The 19,603-nt window shown below is 43.3% G+C and overlaps 1 protein-coding gene across 4 annotated transcripts in view; it reads left to right on the forward strand.

Moving 5' to 3' along the window:
- Positions 1-2,161: 2,161 nt before the first annotated feature.
- Positions 2,162-19,603, forward strand: part of DCAF5 (DDB1 and CUL4 associated factor 5) — a 100,894-nt gene continuing 83,452 nt past the window's right edge. For 2 of the 4 annotated variants that reach the window (XM_028124115.2, XM_028124184.2), the window contains exon 1: positions 2,171-2,445. In XM_028124115.2, coding sequence (XP_027979916.2) covers positions 2,232-2,445 — 214 coding nt within the window. In that variant the 5' untranslated portion in view covers positions 2,171-2,231. Of the gene's footprint in view, positions 2,446-19,603 lie in introns of all 4 variants that reach the window. The other 2 variants (XM_028124241.2, XM_028124318.2) reach the window with 2 other exon arrangements.

Consider the following 19,603-nt stretch of genomic DNA (forward strand, 5'->3'; position numbering starts at 1 on the left):
TCTAAAATAAATAAATAAAATCTTAAAAAAAAAAGATGTTGGGTGCTAAAAAATCACTTAATAATCTGGTATACTACTACTGACCTTTATGGGGCTATTTTTTTAAAACTTTTTTTTAAAAGATTTTATTTATTTATTTGAGAGAGAGTGAGAGAGAGAGAGAGCACAGGAGAGGGGGAGGGTCAGAGGGAGAAGCAGGCTCCCTGCTGAGCAGGGAGCCCGATGCGGGACTCGATTCTGGGACTCCAGGATCATGACCTGAGCCGAAAGCAGTTGCTTAACCAACTGAGCCACCCAGGTGCCCTTTATGGGGCTATTATATATATATATTTTTAAAGACTTTATTTATTTATTTGACAGAGAGAGAGACAGTGAGAGAGGGAACACAAGCAGGAGGAGTGGGAGAAGGAGAAGCAGGCTTCCCACTGAGCAGGGAGCCCGATGCGGGACTCGATCCCAGGACCGCGGGATCATGACCTGAGCCAAAGGCAGACACTTAACGACCGAGCCACCCAGGTGCCCTATGGGGCTATTATAATGAATAAACACCATGAAGCATCCTGAGAACATAAGTTTTTAAAAAGACGGCACTACACATTTTCCTGTTTAGGAAAACAATATTCCATTAAAACCATAATTTCTGAAATTTGGTGAATACGTTCAGCAACATTTGTTATAATGTTGACTTTTAAACACTTACTTGCATATGTTATTGGTATAATTAACTTTATTGCAAAAAGTAGAAGTAGGTGATTTTGTCTGATGGGTGTCCTCTTCCATGTTCAGCCCACCTTTCACGGGTGTATACTCAACTGCCCATTTGCTATCTCTGATACAGAGGATGGAATTCCTGCTAAATTGAAAAGGTGAAACTGACACCTGCTTATTTTAGTAGCTGACCATGGTTTATTTCAACGACAGAGCATAGCTTCCAGGAAAAATGCAACACACTGACAGGGGGACTTTTACTGTATCTGGTAGAATTCCAAAGCACTTAACACCCAGTCTCCTCGCTGGGGTCGACAACACGGAGGCTCCCCGCCTGCTGAAGTGCAGATACTTCTGGCCTGGAACGCAGCTGCTGGTTAACAGCTGTACAGCCTCAGAACTCCACACTCAAGACCTTGAAGAGGAGCTCACTGCACCCAATTAAATAACGTATATTGCTATTTTCGGATAAAGCTTCTTGCATCTTGCGCATGTACCTGGAAATAATGGACAGAAGTACTTTGTTTTCTCAGAGCTTTCTCAACTCAGTTTGGGTCATTTTCGTACTACTTATGAAGACCCCCCCCCCTTCCCATATACCACTCTTATTATCTACCAGACGGAACAGTTTAGCCTTTTTACTGAATGGCTGTAGGAAGGGAGAACTGAACTGGGGTGTGTGTGTGTGTGTGTGTGTGAGAGAGAGAGAGAGAGAGAGAGAGAACTGAACTGGGGTGTGTGTGTGTGTAGGAAGTAGTATTAAAAATTTACTTAGCGGGGGTAGGGACGGGTGCACTCATAAAACCCCCAAGCGGCCTTGCCCTATGTCCAGCCCTAACTGCTGGTTCCCTTCCCTTGGACAGGGCTCGGGCGGCCCCAGGATGAGACGAACCGGGATGAGGGAGGGCGACCACAGCGTGTCCTCCACCCCTCTGCCACCCCGGGGTTGCATTTTCCCCACCGGAAAAAAAAAAAAAAAAAAAAAAGAGCGGGTAGTCGACCTAGAGCCGGCCGCCGGGGGAGGAAGGCGAGACCGCAGACCCGCTACCGCTCCGATTGTTACGAGCCCTCAACTTCACAGAGTGCGGTGCTCCAGGGCCGCACCGCCGGGAGGAGCTGCGGCGGGAAAGGCGCGCCGCCGCCCGTGGTCTCCAGGCCAGCCGCCCGCGTTCTTCCGGCCAGCAGCCCGCGGCGGGGGAGGGGCAGCCGCCGCCCGCGTTCTCCCGGCACCGGCGGCCGGCGGAAGGGCCGCGCGTCGCGGAAGCGCGGCCGCAGCTGAGAATCAGCTGCTGGAGGAGGCGGAGAAGGAGAGGGAGGAGCCTAGGGGGGAAAGGGAGGGAGCGGACCCTCAGGAAGCCGCGAACGCCACCGAGTGTCTGCACACCTCGCTCCGTCTGCCATGGCTGGTTAAAGAACCATCCGGATCGCAGCGCGGGGGGAGGGCTGGGTGGGGGGAGAGCGGCGGCCGCGCGTGAGGCCGAGGGAGGGGCGGCGGCGCGAACGGCGGCGGCGGCGGTTCCAGCATGAAGAGGAGAGCTGGCCTGGGGGGCAGCATGAGGTCAGTGGTGGGCTTCTTGTCCCAGCGGGGCTTGCATGGGGACCCCCTGCTCACTCAGGACTTTCAGAGGAGACGCCTGCGGGGCTGCAGAAACCTCTACAAGAAGGACCTCCTCGGCCACTTCGGCTGTGTCAATGCCATTGAATTCTCCAACAATGGAGGCCAGTGGCTGGTCTCAGGTAAATCAACCCCCTTCCCCGCCCCGCGCCTCCCGGTCCCCTTCCAACCTCCCCCTTCGCTCTCCCTCGCCACCCTCCTTCTGCCCTCCGCCCCCCCCCTCAACCCCCCTTCTGCGGTGGGAAGGTTTGGTGTCAAATTCAAACCCTTGCAGGGGTTGGGAGGGGAAGGAGAGGATGTCTTCTGTAAAAAACGACCTAAAATGGTTGACAGGTCCTTAATTCGCTTTATCCCAAGTACAAAGTGATCTCTCCTGATGACTGCCCTGGAAGTGTGGGTCGGGGGGGGGGCGAGATTACCGCCTGACAAAGTTTGATGGGAAACTCTTCCTCCATGTACTTTAAAAAGGTGCGGAGGGCATTTTGGGGATTCGGAGGGGGAGGAGGCCGAGGCGCGCCGGAGGCCAGGGGGAGCTCGAGTCCCTGGCGCCGGCGTCCGGGAGAAGGGGCCTTGGGGCTGGGGGCCGGGCGGTGACAGGGCGGGCCGCCGAGGGGTCGGGGCCCGCGACTCGGGGGGCTGGCTGGGTGAGCGAGGAGAGGAGCCGGGCGGGTGGCTGTTGGCCGCCCCCGTCGGCGCCCTGAGGGGCCCAGCTCCATCTCCCTTCTCTGTAGTGGCCTCTTCCGCGTCGTGTTTTTCTTACGGTGTGGGCAGTGCCGGGGACTCTGGAGGCTAAGGGGCACCGGCCTGAACTTGAATGCGTAACTTGTGAGGCGGGGGGTGGTGGGTGGGCGACCCCCGGAGACTTGTCGGTTGCAGCCCCGCGGCCTTACCCCCTTTGCCGGCCGCTGCCGTTGCAGGTGGTCTCCCCTCCTCCTCCCTCCCGCCTAGCTGGGCTCGACTGCCCCCGGGCTCCCCCTCTGGTGTGGGGAAAGTGGCGAAATCGAGGCCGGGGCTCCGGCCGGGCGGTGTAGGCCTCGCTCTCCCGGGGCTCCTAGCGACAGGCAGCTGAATCGATAGCCTATTGCTCCCGGGGAGGCCCGGGCCGGGCGGGCCGCGGCGACAGCTGCCCCGGGGGAGGTGCGCCTGCTGCCCGTGGGGGTGCTCGCCGCCGCCGCCCTTCTCCCGGGGGTCTCGGGCCCCAGGCGGGCGAGTGGGGATGGGGTCCGCTGGGGGCGCCTCCCCGGAAGCGAGCTAAGGGGAGGAGGGCGAAGACGGCTGATCTGGCGTTACCGCTCGCCTTCTACCCCGCTCCGTCCCTTTTCCTGCATCGAGAGGGAGGAAGCGGGAGCCCAGCGCTGGACGTGGCGCTTCGCTTCACCCAGGCCGGTCCCCGAATGGTTTTCTAATTTACGTCAGTGGGCAGCTGGCCAGAAACTTCTGGGATCATGGCAAAGCATCCCTCTTCTTGGCGAGTAACAGTCGGAAGTGGCACGGGCGTACAGTCCAATTTAGGGGTAGCAGAGATAAGACTTGTGTGATCATTTCACGATAAACCTTCTGGGGTTTCTCCAGAACTGACTTGACTTTTCCACCCTAGATCGTTTTCTCTTTGACTAGGTAGATTTTGGCCCTAGATCATCCCCTGAAGAAATCTGATATTCTACTTCAAGGCATACCCCAAACAAAAGCTTCCTTCCCCAACACTGCCAAAAATTCCAAGGGCAAAAATGGGGAAGATCTCTTTAAAGAACTCACCGTTTTTTTTCTTCTGTATTCATTATACCCTAGTCTCCTTTCCAGACTGATGTTTTCCAACAGAGATGTCCCCAGGCACAAGGAAATTCTCCCTACTGGGTGAAGGAATTTAGGGGGTATTCCTGAACTAATCATGGTAATTAAATCATGAGTACAGTCATACATTGCCCAGCTTAACGCTTTTTAAAAATACCAGATTTATTAATATATAATTCACATGCCATACAATTCACCCATTTTAAGTTAACACTTAAAAAAAAAACACTAAAATGTTGCCTCCATACTCAATAAGGTGTCCTTGTGCAGGACCTTCCCCTGTGTCTCAGATGAACCCCATTTTCTCTAGTCTTGGCCAGTTAATTTACTTAATTGTAGTCTGTAGAAGAGGAGAGTCCTTTCCACAGGGCAGGCTCTAGCAAACCTCCTGGTTTTAGGCATTTATTTCCTTATTTTTCTAGGCCTGAGTTGCCCATCTCCATCATTACTTTCTGGGTTTCAGTCTTCTTTGCTCCTTCCTCCTCCTTCCTCCCCTCACACTTCCTCTAGTTCAGTCCTTCCTGTTTCCTTTTTATCTACTCCTGTCCTTGTTCCTAGTCCGTGCAGCAGGACCCTACCCCCCCACCCCCAGTTTAGCTCAGATATACTTAGCTTTTCTTACTTATTTCCTGAACATAGAGACTTTTGGTTAAAAGCTTTTCTAGCTATTCACCTTCCATTATCAGTACAACTTATGCTAACAGAAAGTTCCTCCTGTTTGCTTCAGATAAGGAAGCCCCCTCTGGGAGTCATAAATACACCTTAACTTGTTAAAGCTGATTACTGTTCTGGGAAGTCCTTCAATAATCTTCCCCAATTTAAAACTATTTAAAATGTCAGGTTTACATCTTATCTATCATTGTCCTTCTTTAGCAGTTAACACCTGAGGGGAGAGGCTCTTAGGGTTTTGAGGCTAATGCTGTCTATCCCTAATGTTTCACAAAAATGTGGTGGGAGGCCAGATTCTGGGATGGTACTGAGATTACCTTTATGCATTTTGCTGTTGTTCTTGTATCTTGTCTGGGTTGGTTAAAGACTTTAGAAAGCGGTGATTAAAATGATAGTGTATTCATAGTTTGTTCACTGTTTTCATTTCCTAAATGTTTGGGCAGGCTCACATTTCTTGTAACGGACACAAAGCTGGTAGAATTACCTTATACCTAGGGCAAAAATATTTGCATGATTCCTGTGGCCTTATAAAATGGGATTTGTTAAGAATACATCATTGCTGTTTCATTCTAACAGCTGGCCCCTTTTCCAGGGCACAATGAGGCCAGCAGATACTAAGAGTAAGCCAGAGAAAATAGGAAGGAGAAAGGTGTTCTGCTGGGCAGTGAGACTGTGACAGTAACAAGTGGGAGGATTTTTTTTTAAAACATTAAAATACTTTTAACTTAAAAAGTATTTTTCTTTATTGTTGATCGGAAAAGGGCATTACTGTGCTATTCTGTAAGGCAATGTGGTACAGCATACACACATGGTCACTGCTGTGTCATTTAATGTGTGACCTTGTAGTCAGGTTACTCTCTGGGTCTGTTTCCTGATGTACCAGGACTTACCTGAAGGGCTCTTGTGAGAACTAAATTAAGGGGGCGCCTGGGTGGCTCAGTAAGTTAAGCGTCTGCCCCCGGCTCAGGTCATGATCCCAGGGTCCTGGGATCGCGTCCCACATCAGGCTCCTTGCTAAGTCGGGAGCCTGCTTCTCCCTCTGCCTGCCACTCCCCCTGCTTGTGTTCCCTCTCGCGTGTGCGCTCTCTTTCTCTGACAAATAAATAAAATCTTTTTTTTTTTTTAAAGAACTACATTAGGTAAAGTTTAGATTGTGTGCTGAACAGAATGCCAGGTCTCAGAGAAAAGCTGAGCTTGTTTTCCTTCCCTTTGGTACTTATAACTTGTGATATTATTAGCCGACACTTGTTCTTACAGTATTGGTAACAGACCTGTGCAAATGGGACAGCCAGGATAGTTTTGTGACTTTTTGATGTGGAATGAGAAGGCACAATGTGTGTTGAAGTACTGCTCATAAGAGCTCTACCAACGTCAAGGAACGTATGCTAGAACACATATTGGGGTATATCCTGGGTTTACCCTTTAAGTCTTTGGTTGCATCTAATAATATTTTCCCTGAATTGATATTTAAGACTAATTGATATTAGAACCTGTAGAGCTAGCAGATTAATAGCCCATTAGTACGAAGTTTTGAGTTTCACTGAGAGATTATGATCTCTTTCTTGATGCTTATGACTAAATGTAGGAAAAGCACCTTCAGAAGCTTTTTTTTTTTTTAAGGTTTTTTTTTTTTTAAGACTTTATTTATTTGACAGAGAGAGACACCAGGCTTCCCGCTGAGCAGGAAGCCAGATGTGGGGGCTCAATGCAGGGGGCTCGATCCCAGGACCCTGGGAACATGACCTGAGCCGAATGCAGACGCTTATCGACTGAGCCACCCAGGCGCCCCCAAAAGCTTTTCAAATAGTGTCGGTAACTGTACTGTTTCAAAGTGTTAGTTAATAGGAGTTGTGAATGGGGAGAAGCATTTAACTATATTTACTTGGTCATAATATTTATAAGTGAGATAGCTGTTTAGTTCTATTTCTATTTCATGTGAGTCTTTGACTTTATTGATTATCATAAGTTAGGTAGAGATTAATAGCATGAATTCTGGAGTCAGGCTGCCTGGGGGTGAATATCAACTACTTGATAACTGGGTTACCTTTGTTAAGTCACTCACTCTCCACTTCCTCAGCTATGTAATAAAAGCAGTAATACCCCATAGGGTTGTGGTGAGGACTGCATGAAATAACACTTGTCAAATTCTTAGCACCAGGGCCTATCCCCTGCTTTTGCTCTGGTTGCCACTGCTGCAACTCTTTGTATTGTTATTTAGGTTGAACCTCACCAAAAGCTTTTAGGAGATTGACACTTTCAATATCTAACATTTATTTGCACATAGCACAGTACAATGTGAAAAATTGAGAAAGCTCTCAATTAGATGAACTGTTAAAAATGCTATGTAAATAAGCTTAACCCCAGTATTGTCATCAAGATGTATTTTTAAGCATCAGATAATAGCTGTGATAATAACCATATTCTCAACTTGAACCTATTAATAATGATCATTTCCTGTTTCCCAGTCATTAGTTCTATCAATTTTATGGAATCAGTTTTTTTTTTTTTTAAAGATTTTATTTATTTATTTGACGAAGAGACACAGAGAGAGAGGGAACACAAGCAGGGGGAGTGGGAGAGGGAGAAGCAGGCTTCCCGCTGAGCAGGGCGCCCGATGTGGGGCTCCATCCCAGGACCCGGGGACCATGACCCGAGCCGAAGGCAGACCCTTAACGACTGAGCCACCCAGGCGCCCTGGAATCAGTTTTTTTGTAAATAAATTCATCTAAGAGCATGTTATCTACAGATAAAGTGTTTGGCTTTAGCCAGTGGAATAAAGTCTTAAACTCATTAGCACTTCTCAGGTGTTTAATTGGAATGAATTTGTTGGTCCAGTGGTTAGTTTATCAGGAAAAATATGGCTAGTGGTAGGGCAGTTTTGTGACTTGAAAAAGCTTTCATAGTACATACATTTCAATAAGGTGATTAGGGAATCAGTTATTGGATTTTCTTCTGGGCCTTTCTATTTACTGATAATCCATTGCTGTGAAGGTGTTAAATTTTATCCTTTGGTCTGTTAATTAGTTCAACAAATAGTTTTTGAGTGCATAGTTTATAAAGCAGAGGCAATTAGAGGAACAGAAATGATATTATCAGGTATAAACCACGCCCCCAAGCTTGCATTTTAGGAACATTTACTTATCGTCTGTAATAGTGCATATGACCCTTTAAAAAATGTTTCCCCTCTGCTTTATGATACTTTAACAGATACCTGATTTTTCTCGGGTTTGCAGTACTTATTATAGCAAATAATCCTCTTGCTTACGAGTTTTAGTGGGAAAGAAAGAAGGCTCATAGAGATGGCCTTGGAGGACATTGCTATGATAAATTATAGAGATCGTGTCATAAGGATAAGGTAACATGGATATTTATAGATGCACATTATTTTTCCCACTTGTTCTTCAGTCAGCTAATTGATACCTATCAAAGATTGGCAAATTTAGAATTATGCCCAGGTTTGTCACTTCTACTTTAGAATAAGCTTGTGAGGTAGAACTGATGACCGCCAGTCTTATTAGACATTATTAGCACAGCAAAAAGTTGTCCGTATTGTTCAAAGGATCATCACTGACTTAACTTATGCCAGTGTGTTTTTCATTACTAAGAGTTCCTAAGAGAAGCAGTGGCCCTCAGTTATGGATCCTGGTGACCAAAAGTGTGTGCTCTTTCACTGATGATTGTTAGATTTGGTTGTAAAGTGCAGTTGGAATCATTTAGATCAGCGAAACTTTATTGACCAGTAAAACTTGAAACACAGATGGATGCTGTCTTCTGAATTGTGAGTTAAGAAGTAACTTAATAGAAGAAGTAGATGAGTTTATCTTATGCATTGAGCCAGGTGAAGAGCACTTCCATTTGTTAATAAACAGTACTTAATTTTAATTTTTTTAAAGATATTATTTATTTATTTATTTATGTGTTTTTAAGATTTTTATTTATTTATTCATGAGAGAGGGAGAGAGAGAGGGAGAGAGAGAGAGAGAGAAGCAGAGGGAGAAGCAGGCTCCCAAGGAGCAGGGAGCCCGATGCGGGACTCGATCCCAGGACCCTGGGATCATGACCTGAGCCGAAGGCAGACGCTTAACCATCTGAGCCACCCAGGCGCCCTAATATTAATTTTTTTTTATGGGTTCTAGAAAGAAGTAATTGTTTTTATTACTGTTTTAGTCTGAATTTAGATACTCAAGAGTAGAATTAAAGCCTTTTAAAATTAAAGGAACTAAAATCCTAATTCAAATGAAGATGACGTAGGTTAAGAAGATTCGATTCTGTTTTCAATTTTTGGTGCCCCACACTTTAAGTATTGTCTCTTACAATTAAAGAACTGAATAGTAATCTGTAAGGATTAACCTCAGATTATTGTGAGAATGTGAAATTACATTTCTTTTTTACTTGATTCTCTGTTTAAAATTTTGATTTTAAGTTATAAGGGTGAGGTTACTATTTGCCTGTGGATATGTAAGCTGATTTTAGGTGATTTTTGAATAAATATTTAAATTTTAATAGTACACTTATTTTTATATATGGAAAAGTTAACCAGCATGTATAAAATATTTTTAATGAATTTATTGCTTAAGGTGAGGTTAAAATTTTTAAAAGTCAATTTAAAGAAAAATAATGGTAAATGTGTTTACATGGATATGGCAGAAATCTAAAGTTGATTGAGATTGACTGAGCTTGGGAAATACTTCCATTACGTAGTCTTTTTTGTATCTTCTTTCTTCCTCATTGAATCAGAGAGAAGGGAAGATCTTCATTTTATGGATGAGGGAGTGGAAAAGTAGAAAGATGACTTGCCCAGAGCTGCCTTGTTAGTCCTTGGCAGTCAGCAGGCCAAGTAGGGCCCATTGCTCCCAGGCATGTTCTGTTTCTAAGTTGCCTTTTTATATTTTTCTTTCCCTTTTCTTATAGGGTAATTCACCTTTTCTGGATCTCCTTTTTTAAAAATTGAAAGCTGGAAAAATTAGCAATTTCTGAGCACATGTGCAACTCTAGTTGCTCCTCTTAGATGATAAATTATATTTGTGTTTTGCTGTAAATAAAGTTAAGTTGTTCCACAAAAGTATCTTATGTTTATTTATTGATTAAAAATATTTAATAGGAACATACTATGTGTGCCTCTTTAATCTTAATAACTGCAAGAATTTTGTTTAATCATTTATTTAGCTTATAATGTGTGCCAGGCTCTCTGCTAAGCACTTTACATATGTCTTATTTGCCACTTGGAAAATAGCCAGTGTTACCGAGAGTTGGGAAAGACACAGGCATTTGAAGGTTTTGTATTAATTGTCATAACTAAGTGCTAAAAAAATCAAGAAAGGACATTGATCAGTGACTGCTGAGGGTTCTGAAATGCAGAGAACAGGTAGGGCATTGGTGGAAGAATAGATATTGGAATTCACTGTTTCTGGTTCAGATGAAGTGAAATATAATTCTAGGGATGAAAAAAGATTATTACCTTGGCCGTTGTAGAAAATTTGGTTCCAGTAGCTGCTTCCCAGATTTTTGTTCTTTTCAGCTTTAATACTTATTAGTCATTACTGCCAACATAAGTTTCCTAAACTTAACTCTCATGATCACACATTTGCAGCTGATCCCTCAAAAAATCTACAGTGCTCCCCAGGGTCACCAAATTAAATAGGAATGCCTCACCTGACGTTCAACTGAGACATTGCTGTTCACAAAGATAAATGTTAAACAATAAAAATAGCTAATTTTTGAGCACGTCATTCATTTATCACATATTATTTGGGGGTGTTTAATATGTCAGGCACATTTATATATGTGACCACTTTTAATACTTACAAGAAACTTTCCTAAGGTAGGGTTAGTGCTGTTATCCTTATTTTATATATGAAGAAACTGAGGCTTAGAGAAGTTAAATGACCTCCAAGGCTCCTGTAGTTTGCGATGGAGCTGGATTTGCAGCCTGGGTCTGCTGGAGCAGCTGAGACATGCTGCTGACTGCTCTGAAATTTTTAGACTATTTTGTAGGACCTGACTTTCCCCTACATTCTCTTCTCTTGCTGGTATCACTCTGATACTTTGCTGCCTGCTTCCCCCACCCGCTTTGTGTAAATGAAGGGAGGGGGTATAGCTGTGGGGATGGATCAGTGGGTTTTGAGCCAATAAGCATAGTTCTGGTCATAGCTACCATACTCACCCCTCCAGCAGATCTCTCTTGGTGCTAGAAATCACCTGGATGTTGGTCTTGGGAGTCATCTAAAGTCTCCTTCTTCCTTACACTTTGCGTGTTCCACACTTGCTTATATAAACCATGTAACTTCACACTGGGTTGAACTCACCTGCTTTAGTGAGGTATAATTAGGAGTGGGTATATTCTGGTTACCAGTTTGGTTCCTTTTCTCCATTAGCCCAACCAAAAGTACAAACAACATACATGACTCGTACTATTTACTGAGCCTATAATTTGAGTTTGATATCTGCTAAAAGCATGCTGGTTGAGTACATTTGCCTGATTTCAGCCAAAAGAAGTAGGTGTCTCCTTGTAAGGACATAGATGAATAATGATAAAGTGTTTTTTGGAAGGTTTAAACAATGTAACACGGGATAATTCGCCCAGAAAGCGCTGATAAGTCATTTGGAAGTACTTCGCCACAGACACAATATCATAAAGGCAGGTATGACTCCTAGACCAGATGATAAGCCTGTTTAATCCTTAATGAGCTTGAATTATAGTGTTCTTACAAATAAAATTTACTTCTGTCACCAGCAACTTCACTCTGTTTCTGTGAAAAAGAAGTCATTCCCTTTCCAAGGTTATTCACAGATTAGGTTAACAAGGAGGGTTAGATTCCACTTGCTCTTCACGTCAGTTATCCTAAGTCAGGAATTCAGGGAAAGACTTGACAACAGCAGTTTGTCACTTTTGTTATCTGCTCTTCCCATACCTTGACGGGTCACACTTTCCTTGCTACCTTACTCACTCATTGCACTTTAGCAGTGTTGATACCCAAGATTCTATCATGTACCTCTCAGGATGCAGAGTTGATATACACTGGAGGTCAAGTCCATGTGCTCTGAGTATTATTGTCTTATTAGGACCAATTTTAAAATGGAAGTTATACTCTGGAGGGCTGGGGATATAGGAATCGATGAGAAAATGGCATCTGAGGAAATTGATAGGTTTATAACAGATCCTAGTAGGAGAGATGTTGGTGGAAAGACTGATTCCCATCTTCTGTTTTGCCTCTGCTGGGCTCCTACCCCTTGATACATCGAGGTAAGATTACCTTACGTGGTTGAAAAGGTCACTCTGTAGGTCCCCTGCCTACCTTGCTGCTGGCTGGGGTTCTTTATAACAAGGCCACCGTATATCCTGGTTTGCTTGGGACTATCCTAATTTCCCCATTGTCCCAGTACAATTATTAACACTCCTTTCATTCTTAAAAAGAAGTCCTAGTTTGAATGATAAGTTATATGGCCACCTACTCATAATCACCTGAGCTGGCCAGTACTCAACTAAAACCAAAGCCCTACTCTCTTAGCTCGCCTATTCACCATTGAATGCCTCTGGTGAGAAACGCTCCAAGTCTCCATTCTGCTGTCAGGTCTTTCAGCTGCCACTTTTAAGGTACTGGATTGAGTCTGAGAGGCAGAATGGCTAGTCATTTGTCCCTTTGTTTCTTATTAGAAAGGAGGAGAGGCAGCTAAAACCATTAAGAAAATGCTACATCCAGAGCCTAGTAAGTTACCCCTTCCTTTGTATATACTTCATCTTATAGTTATTCTACTGTTCACTTGTACATTCTTCCCCCTTTTTAAAAAGTCTTCCTGTGGGTTGTTTTTTTGCAGGTGATTTTAAGGAAAGGTGTTTTGGGGAATGATTCCCCACTGAGTTGGGATTTTTTTTCCTGAGGTGTTTTTATCCAAAATGTGGGTGTGATACTGATACTAAAACCATGTTATTAAAACTCCATGTTATGGAGTATCTGTCCAGTACCAGAATACATTTGGAGTAAAAGTTAGCCCCTCAAATGTATAGATTGGCCCTGGGAAGGATTTTCAGGAATTGTAGTTTTTCAGGTATATGAGCCTCTAGAATGTCTTTCATGTTGTGAAATGACATCAATAAGGAAGTTTAAGAGATCTGGGTTAGAGTCCTGATTTCACCATTGTCACTATGATCTGTTCACTATTAACGTTCTGTCTCTGTAGAATCAGAATTTTATTGCTGGAAAAGACTAATGGTCATCTAATTGAAGCTTTTAATTTTACATATAGGGACGCAGAGGAACAAAGAAGTAAAGTGATTTGCTCAGTAGTTTACAACTAGTAAGTAGTACAGTCAGGATTAAAATCTGAATCTCAGGGGTCTTCTGATCTGGTCTCTCAATAGGGAAAGTCATGAGATTCTGTGTTTCTAAAGGACTTTACTCTCAAGTAAAGTGTTAAAGTTTCATTGGCTTCCTCTGCCCTACATTCTTTCCTTATTTATTTTTTTAGATTTATTTTAGAGTTTGTATGCATGAGCAGGCAGAGAGAGAGGGAGAGAGAGAATCCTCAAGCTGACTCCCTCCTGAGTGCAGAGCCCACCCAACGCAGGGCTTAATCCCAAGACCCTGAGATCATGACCTGAGCTGAAATCAAGAGTCAGACACTTAACTGACTGAGCCACTCAGGCACCCCTCTGCTACAGGCACCCCTCTGCTACTACATTCTATCTGCAGTTTCATTGTCCCTGAACATGGTGGTTTTGATTAAGTTGGCAGTGCCCATTATTTTAGAGATGAGTCAGTAGCGATTTTCCAGGTTGGAGGCAGACTGTCACTCTGGCTGTCTCCAGTTTTAATTCTTAGTCTGACTATACTTCCCTTACTTTGGAAAGTCTGTTTCCTTCCAAGAACATTACTCAGGAGGAGGAATTTTCTGCAAACCTAGGTGCCTGTCAAAATCTTGTTACACAACTTTGCTCATTCTGAATTTCCATTCAAGTCTTGTATCTAAATTTCAATTGTATCTTTTGTGTTACTACTTAAGGCCAAATGAATAATTGGAACCTCTGAGGATTGTTGTGTGTATTTTTTTAATAGGTATTTTTTTTTTTTAAAGATTTTATTCATTTGTCAGAGAGAGAGAGAGAGAGCACAAGCAGGGGGAGCGGCAGGGCAGAGGGAGAAGCAGGCTCCCCGTTGAGCAAGGAGCCTGATGTAGGACGCAATTCCAGGACCCTGGGATCAGGACCTGAGCTGAAGGTGACAGAGCCACCCAGGCATCCCTTTTTATCGGTGTCTTAACCAAGTTTGATGGTTTATACAGATATCACTAGCTGCCATAGATGACTGAAGCATGTGTTTTTGCCTTCCACATACTGGCAAGAAACAACTGAAATTTACATGTTTGGCAACCAGCTTCAAGCAGCCCTTGAGTCTCAGGGTTGACATCTCTGTTTATATCTGCTTGTGGGTGGGTATTGTGTGCCTTCCTAAAAGAACTAAAGCATTGGGCCTGCATTGGTTCAACCTTCTTAGAATTTCTCAAGAAGAGAAAAGAAAGCTTTGTTATGTTGTTAATGTTGCTTATGCAAGGAATTTACAAAAGTCAGGCAGGCAGTGTTCTTATTTAAAAAACAAAAAAATCGGAAACTACTCAATAAATGAAGAGAGTGCCTGTGATATCACGAGAGCATATTGTCCAGGTTCGTTCTGTATGGCAGAGGTGAGACTGGACATGATCTGTGGTCTGGGAGTATCTTACAGTGCATCATACTATCTTAATAATTTCCTTGTAAATCCTTACTGTTGTTGAGAACCAAGAATCTGTTTTTAGTGTTCCCTTAGCTCTATTTGAAGAGCTTTTGTTCTTTGACATTTCACTAATTCCATACTTTACTATTGAGAATTTCCTGTTGAATCATGCAAGTCAATAGAATAGGACACTTAGAAGACAGGCTTCCTACTTATTCATAAGTTTTTAAAAAGATCATGTATTAATTATAGGAAATTCAGAAAATAGATATTTAAAGAAAGGAAGTATACCACGTACTCAGGATGACCATTTTTGACACGTGGGACATATTTTAGCCTTTTTTTGTATGCATGTGTACATAGTTTAAAAATAAAATTGGGGGGTGCCTGGGTGGCTCCATCAGTTAAGTGTCTGCCTCTTGATTTCAGCTCAGATCATGATCTCAGGGTCTGGGATGGAGCCCCAGGTCAGGCTTCTTGCTCATTGGGGAGTCTGCTTGAGATTCTCTCCCTCGGCCCCTCCTCCTGCTGTGTTCTCTCGCTCTCTCCCTCTCTCTCTCAAATAAATCTTTTTTAAAAAATTTAAGAAATTGGAATTAGGTCATCTCTGCTGTTTTGTAGCTGTTTTCTTATTTTTTTTAAAAGATTTTATTTATTTATTTGTGAGAGAGAGAATGAGAGACAGAGCCTGAGAGGGAAGAGGGTCAGAGGGAGAAGCAGACCCCCCGCTGAGCAGGGAGCCCGATGTGGGACTTGATCCCGGGACTCCAGGATCATGACCTGAGCCGAAGGCAGTCGCTTAACCAACTGAGCCACCCAGGCGTCCGTAGCTGTTTTCTTAATATTAACATTTTTTTGGTATGCCATTGACTATTTCTCAAAAGCAGGGTTTCTCAACCTCAACAGTATTGACATTTGGGGCTGGGTAATTCTTTGTTATGAGGAGCTCTCCTGTGCATTGTAGCATGTTTAGCAGCATCCATGGCCTCTAACCAGTATATGCCAGTAGCACCTTCCCTGTTGTGATGACCAAAAATGTCTCTAGATACTGCCAAATGGTCCAGGCAGGAGATCACTCTGGGTGAGAACCACTGTCTTTTTTTTTTTTTTTTAAGATTTTATTAAGATTTTATTTATTTATTTGACAGAGACACAGCGAGAGAGGGAACACAGGCAGGGGGAGTGGGAGAGGGAGAAGCAGGCTTCCCGCTGAGCAGGGAGCCCAATGCGGGGCTAGATCCCAGAACCCTGGGATCATGACCTGAGCTGAAGGCAGACGCTTAACGACTGAACCGCCCAGGAGCCCTGAGAACCACTGTCTTAAATAAAAAATTCTTAGACTCTTTGGTCTCAGGACCTCTTAAAAGTCATTGAAGACCTCAAAGAACTTCAGTTTATGTAGGTCATTTTTATCGGTTTTTATTGTATTAGAATTTAAAACTGATAAAGCTTAAAAAATTCATTTAAGAATAGAAATAATAAACCGTATATTAACATAATGTCTTAACAAAAAGTAACTATTTTCCAAAATAAAAAATAGAGAAGTAACATTACCTCTTCCAACTCTTCAGTGTCGTAATAGACATTACGAAGGCATTTGCATTTAATCTGTTGTGAAATAATTGGTTTAGCTGACAAAGATGAAGAAAATTCAGCCTTACACAGGTATATAATTAGAAAAGGGAAGAGTATTTTAATGCCTTATCAGATAACCGTGCATATTCTTTGAGATTATATCAAAACTCGACAAGTGGAAGTTTCTTAAAGATTAGTTGCAATGTAGAATCTGAAACCATTATCAGAGAAGTTTTCAGTATGTTACATTAAAATCCTTTAGTCTGTAGGAGCTCCTGGGTGGTGCAGTCAGTTAAACAACCGGCTCTTGGTTTAGGCTCAGGTCATGATCTCAGGGTCATGAGTAGGGGAGTCACGCTTGAGATTTTCTCTCCCTCTCACCCTCTGCCCCTCCTCACCCCTGTACGCACACATGTGCACACACTCTCTCTCTTGCTCTAAATAAATAAAAACTTTAAGAAAAAAGCCTTCCGCTTAGGTTGCTGGCTTTTCTTGAAAAATTCAAAGATCAGGCAACCTTGAGGCTGCGTTTCTCTGTGGCAGTAACTGGCTGGAGCTGAGTAGCGGCTTGTTCTTTTAAAAGGGTTGTCTCTTCTCCAGTCGGCCTTTTGCTTTGACAGGTTTCACTCATTTGCTTTGTGGCCTGGCCCCTGTTGTATTCGAGAGGCTGAACTGTATCTTGGTAAGGAGCTGGGATTCAGGTCCCAACTCCTACTCTTGATTGCCGTGTACCTTGAGGATATTTAGCTTTTCTGTAGTTTTATCTGGATAATAAGGATAGCAACAATACCTACTTCATAAGATTGTTAAAAGGATTAGAAGAGCCACTAAATGTAAAACCCTTAGGATAGCTCCTGGCCCAGAGTAAATTTAGCTAAGTTAGCTGTTTTTGGAGTTCAAACAGCATATAATTGGCTAACATTTCTGTAGCTCATACTATGTATCAGGCAATAGGCCAAGCCCTCCACACAGATCTATCTCATTAATCCTAACATAATACTATAAAACAGGTAGAGTTATTTTCTCAATTTTGCAGATGAGAGGATACAATTGAGAGAGGTTAAGTAACCTGCCTGAAGGCACTCAGCTAGTAAGTGGTATCAACATTGAGAGTTGAACCGATGCACTTGAATTCTAAACCTGTGGTTTTTGAATGCTGTGCTGCCTCACGCTACATCTACCTCTAAAATAGGTCTGATTACAGAAGTGGCAGGCTTGGGTAAATGGAGATTAGTGCTCTTAATGTTTTGTAAGCGATTTGAGGAGAGTATGCATATAAATATCTCAAATTTATATATGACATCATTTCATTCAGGTGGTGAAACACCAAACCAGTAAGGATAAACTGTAGGCAGCTCATTGGGTGGAGTGAGTGAGCTGAAGAGTGACTACTGACTTTTTTTTTTTTGAGAGTGAGCGCATGGGAGGGGAGGGGCAGAGGGAGAGGAAGAGAGAGAATCTCAAGCAGGCTCCACACCCAGCAGAGCCTAACCAAGGCTCAGTCTTATGACCCCCGAGATAATGACCTGAGCCGAAACCGAGAGTCCGACACTTAACCGACTGAGCCGCCCAGGTGCCCCTGATAAGTACTGACTTTCAGAGTAGGTAAATGTAAAATAAAGTAAGAAAAATAATAGATTGCATGATGTGCTTCAAGATAATCAGTAAGGACTTGAGAGTCATTTTGGTCTATTATTTGAAGGTCAAAAAGGCCAGCAAACATTTCAAGCCCAGGGACGCCTGGGTGGCTCAGTCATTAAGTGTCTGCCTTCGGTTCAGGTCATGATCCTGGGGTCCTGGGATCGAGTCCCAGATCGGGCTCCTTGCTCGGCAGGAAGCCCGCTTCTCCCTCTTCCACTCCCCTGCTTGTGTTCCTGCTCTCGCTCTCCCTCTCTCTCTCTGTCAAATAAATAAAAGCTTAAAAAAAAAACCCACAAACATTTCAAGCCCATTAGGATAGCTGTTACTTAAAAACAAGACAAAACAAACAAAATAACAGGTGTTGGTGAGGATGTGGAGAAATTGCAAGTCTCAAGTGCACTGTTGGTGGGAATGTAAGATGGCACAGCCACTGTGGAAGACAGTATGGCAGTTCCTCAGAATAGTAAACAGAATTACCATATAATCCAGGAATTTCATTTCTGGGTATAAACCCCAAAGAATTGAAGACAGGGAATTGAGCAGATAATTTGTACACTCATGTTCATAATAGCATTACTCACTATAGCCAAAGGGTGGGAGCATGAATGGACAAACAAAATGTGGCATATACATAAAGTAGAATATTATTCAGCCTTGGGGCGCCTGGGTGGCTCGGTTGTTAAGCAGCTGCTTTTGACCTCGTGCCCCACATCGGGCTCCCTGCTCCACGGTAAGCCTGCTTCTCCCTCTCCCACTCTGCCTGCTTGTGTTCCCTCTCTCGCTGTGTCTCTGTCAAATAAATAAAATCTTTGGGGGAAGAAAAAATATTATTCAGCCTTAAAAAGGATATTCTGTCACATGCCACAATATGGATGAACCTTGAAGACATTGTGATGAAATAAGCTAATCATAGACAAATTTTGTATGAGTCCCTTTATATGAAGTACTTAGAGTAGTTGAACTCATAGAGACAGAAATAGGGTCTCTAGAGTTAGAATCATGCTTGCCAAGGACAGGGGGAGGCAGGAATGGAGATTTATTATTTAGTGGGTGCAGAATTTCATTTTGTGAAGATGAAAAATTTTGGAGATGGGTTGTGGTGATAGTTGCATAACAATGTGAAAATGTGAATGTATTTAATGCCACAAAGCTCTACACTTGAAAATGACTTAAGAAAAAACCCCAGCAAAATGTTAGGCATGTCTAGGAAAAATAAATTGGAGACAAAATGGAAAATGCTTTTCTTTCCTGTGTAATGCGGTAGGGCAGAGTCACTTAAAATTCTAAGGAGTGTTTTGGCCTCCCCACTTTGGTAAGAGGGATACAACTTGGTTTTAGGCCCCAGGCCTAGCTCCTTGGGTTATTAGCAAGTCATTATGTCTCTCTGATCCTCATCTGGAAAAAGGGTTTATATAATCCTTACCTCACAAGCAAAGATGTATGTGAATGAATTTCTGTACTAATAATAATGCTAGTTATTTTCATCTTTGGGAAAATAGCAAAATAGACTTTATTTCCTATTCACTGAAGTGGCTGGCTGTGTGGCCCCCAGGCTCTGCCTCTATATCTTCATGCTGCCTCTTAGAACTCAGGAGAGGTATGGGCCACACAAAAAGTTTGGCTTCACAAAGTGGTGATTATATACACTGCAAAGAAGAAGTAAATAGGCTAAAAAGATTTAAGCCAGGCTGAATAATTTTCCTTTAGTCTTTGTAAGTTAAAAAAAAAAAAAAAAACCAAACAACTGCAGCAATATGAAAGGGTATTTTTTAAAAAAAGATTTTATATATTCATTTGAGAGAGAGAGCATGAGCAGGGGGTGTGGCAGAGGGAGAGGGAGAAGCAGACTCCCTGCTGAGCAAGGAGCCCGATGCAGGACTCCATCCCAGGACCCTGA

The sequence above is a fragment of the Eumetopias jubatus genome, unplaced genomic scaffold (genome assembly GCF_037043125.1).
Source record: "Eumetopias jubatus isolate StellerSeaLion01/CBP00866 unplaced genomic scaffold, mEumJub1_p1.0 scaffold_7, whole genome shotgun sequence".
NCBI classification, from domain to species: domain Eukaryota; kingdom Metazoa; phylum Chordata; class Mammalia; order Carnivora; family Otariidae; genus Eumetopias; species Eumetopias jubatus.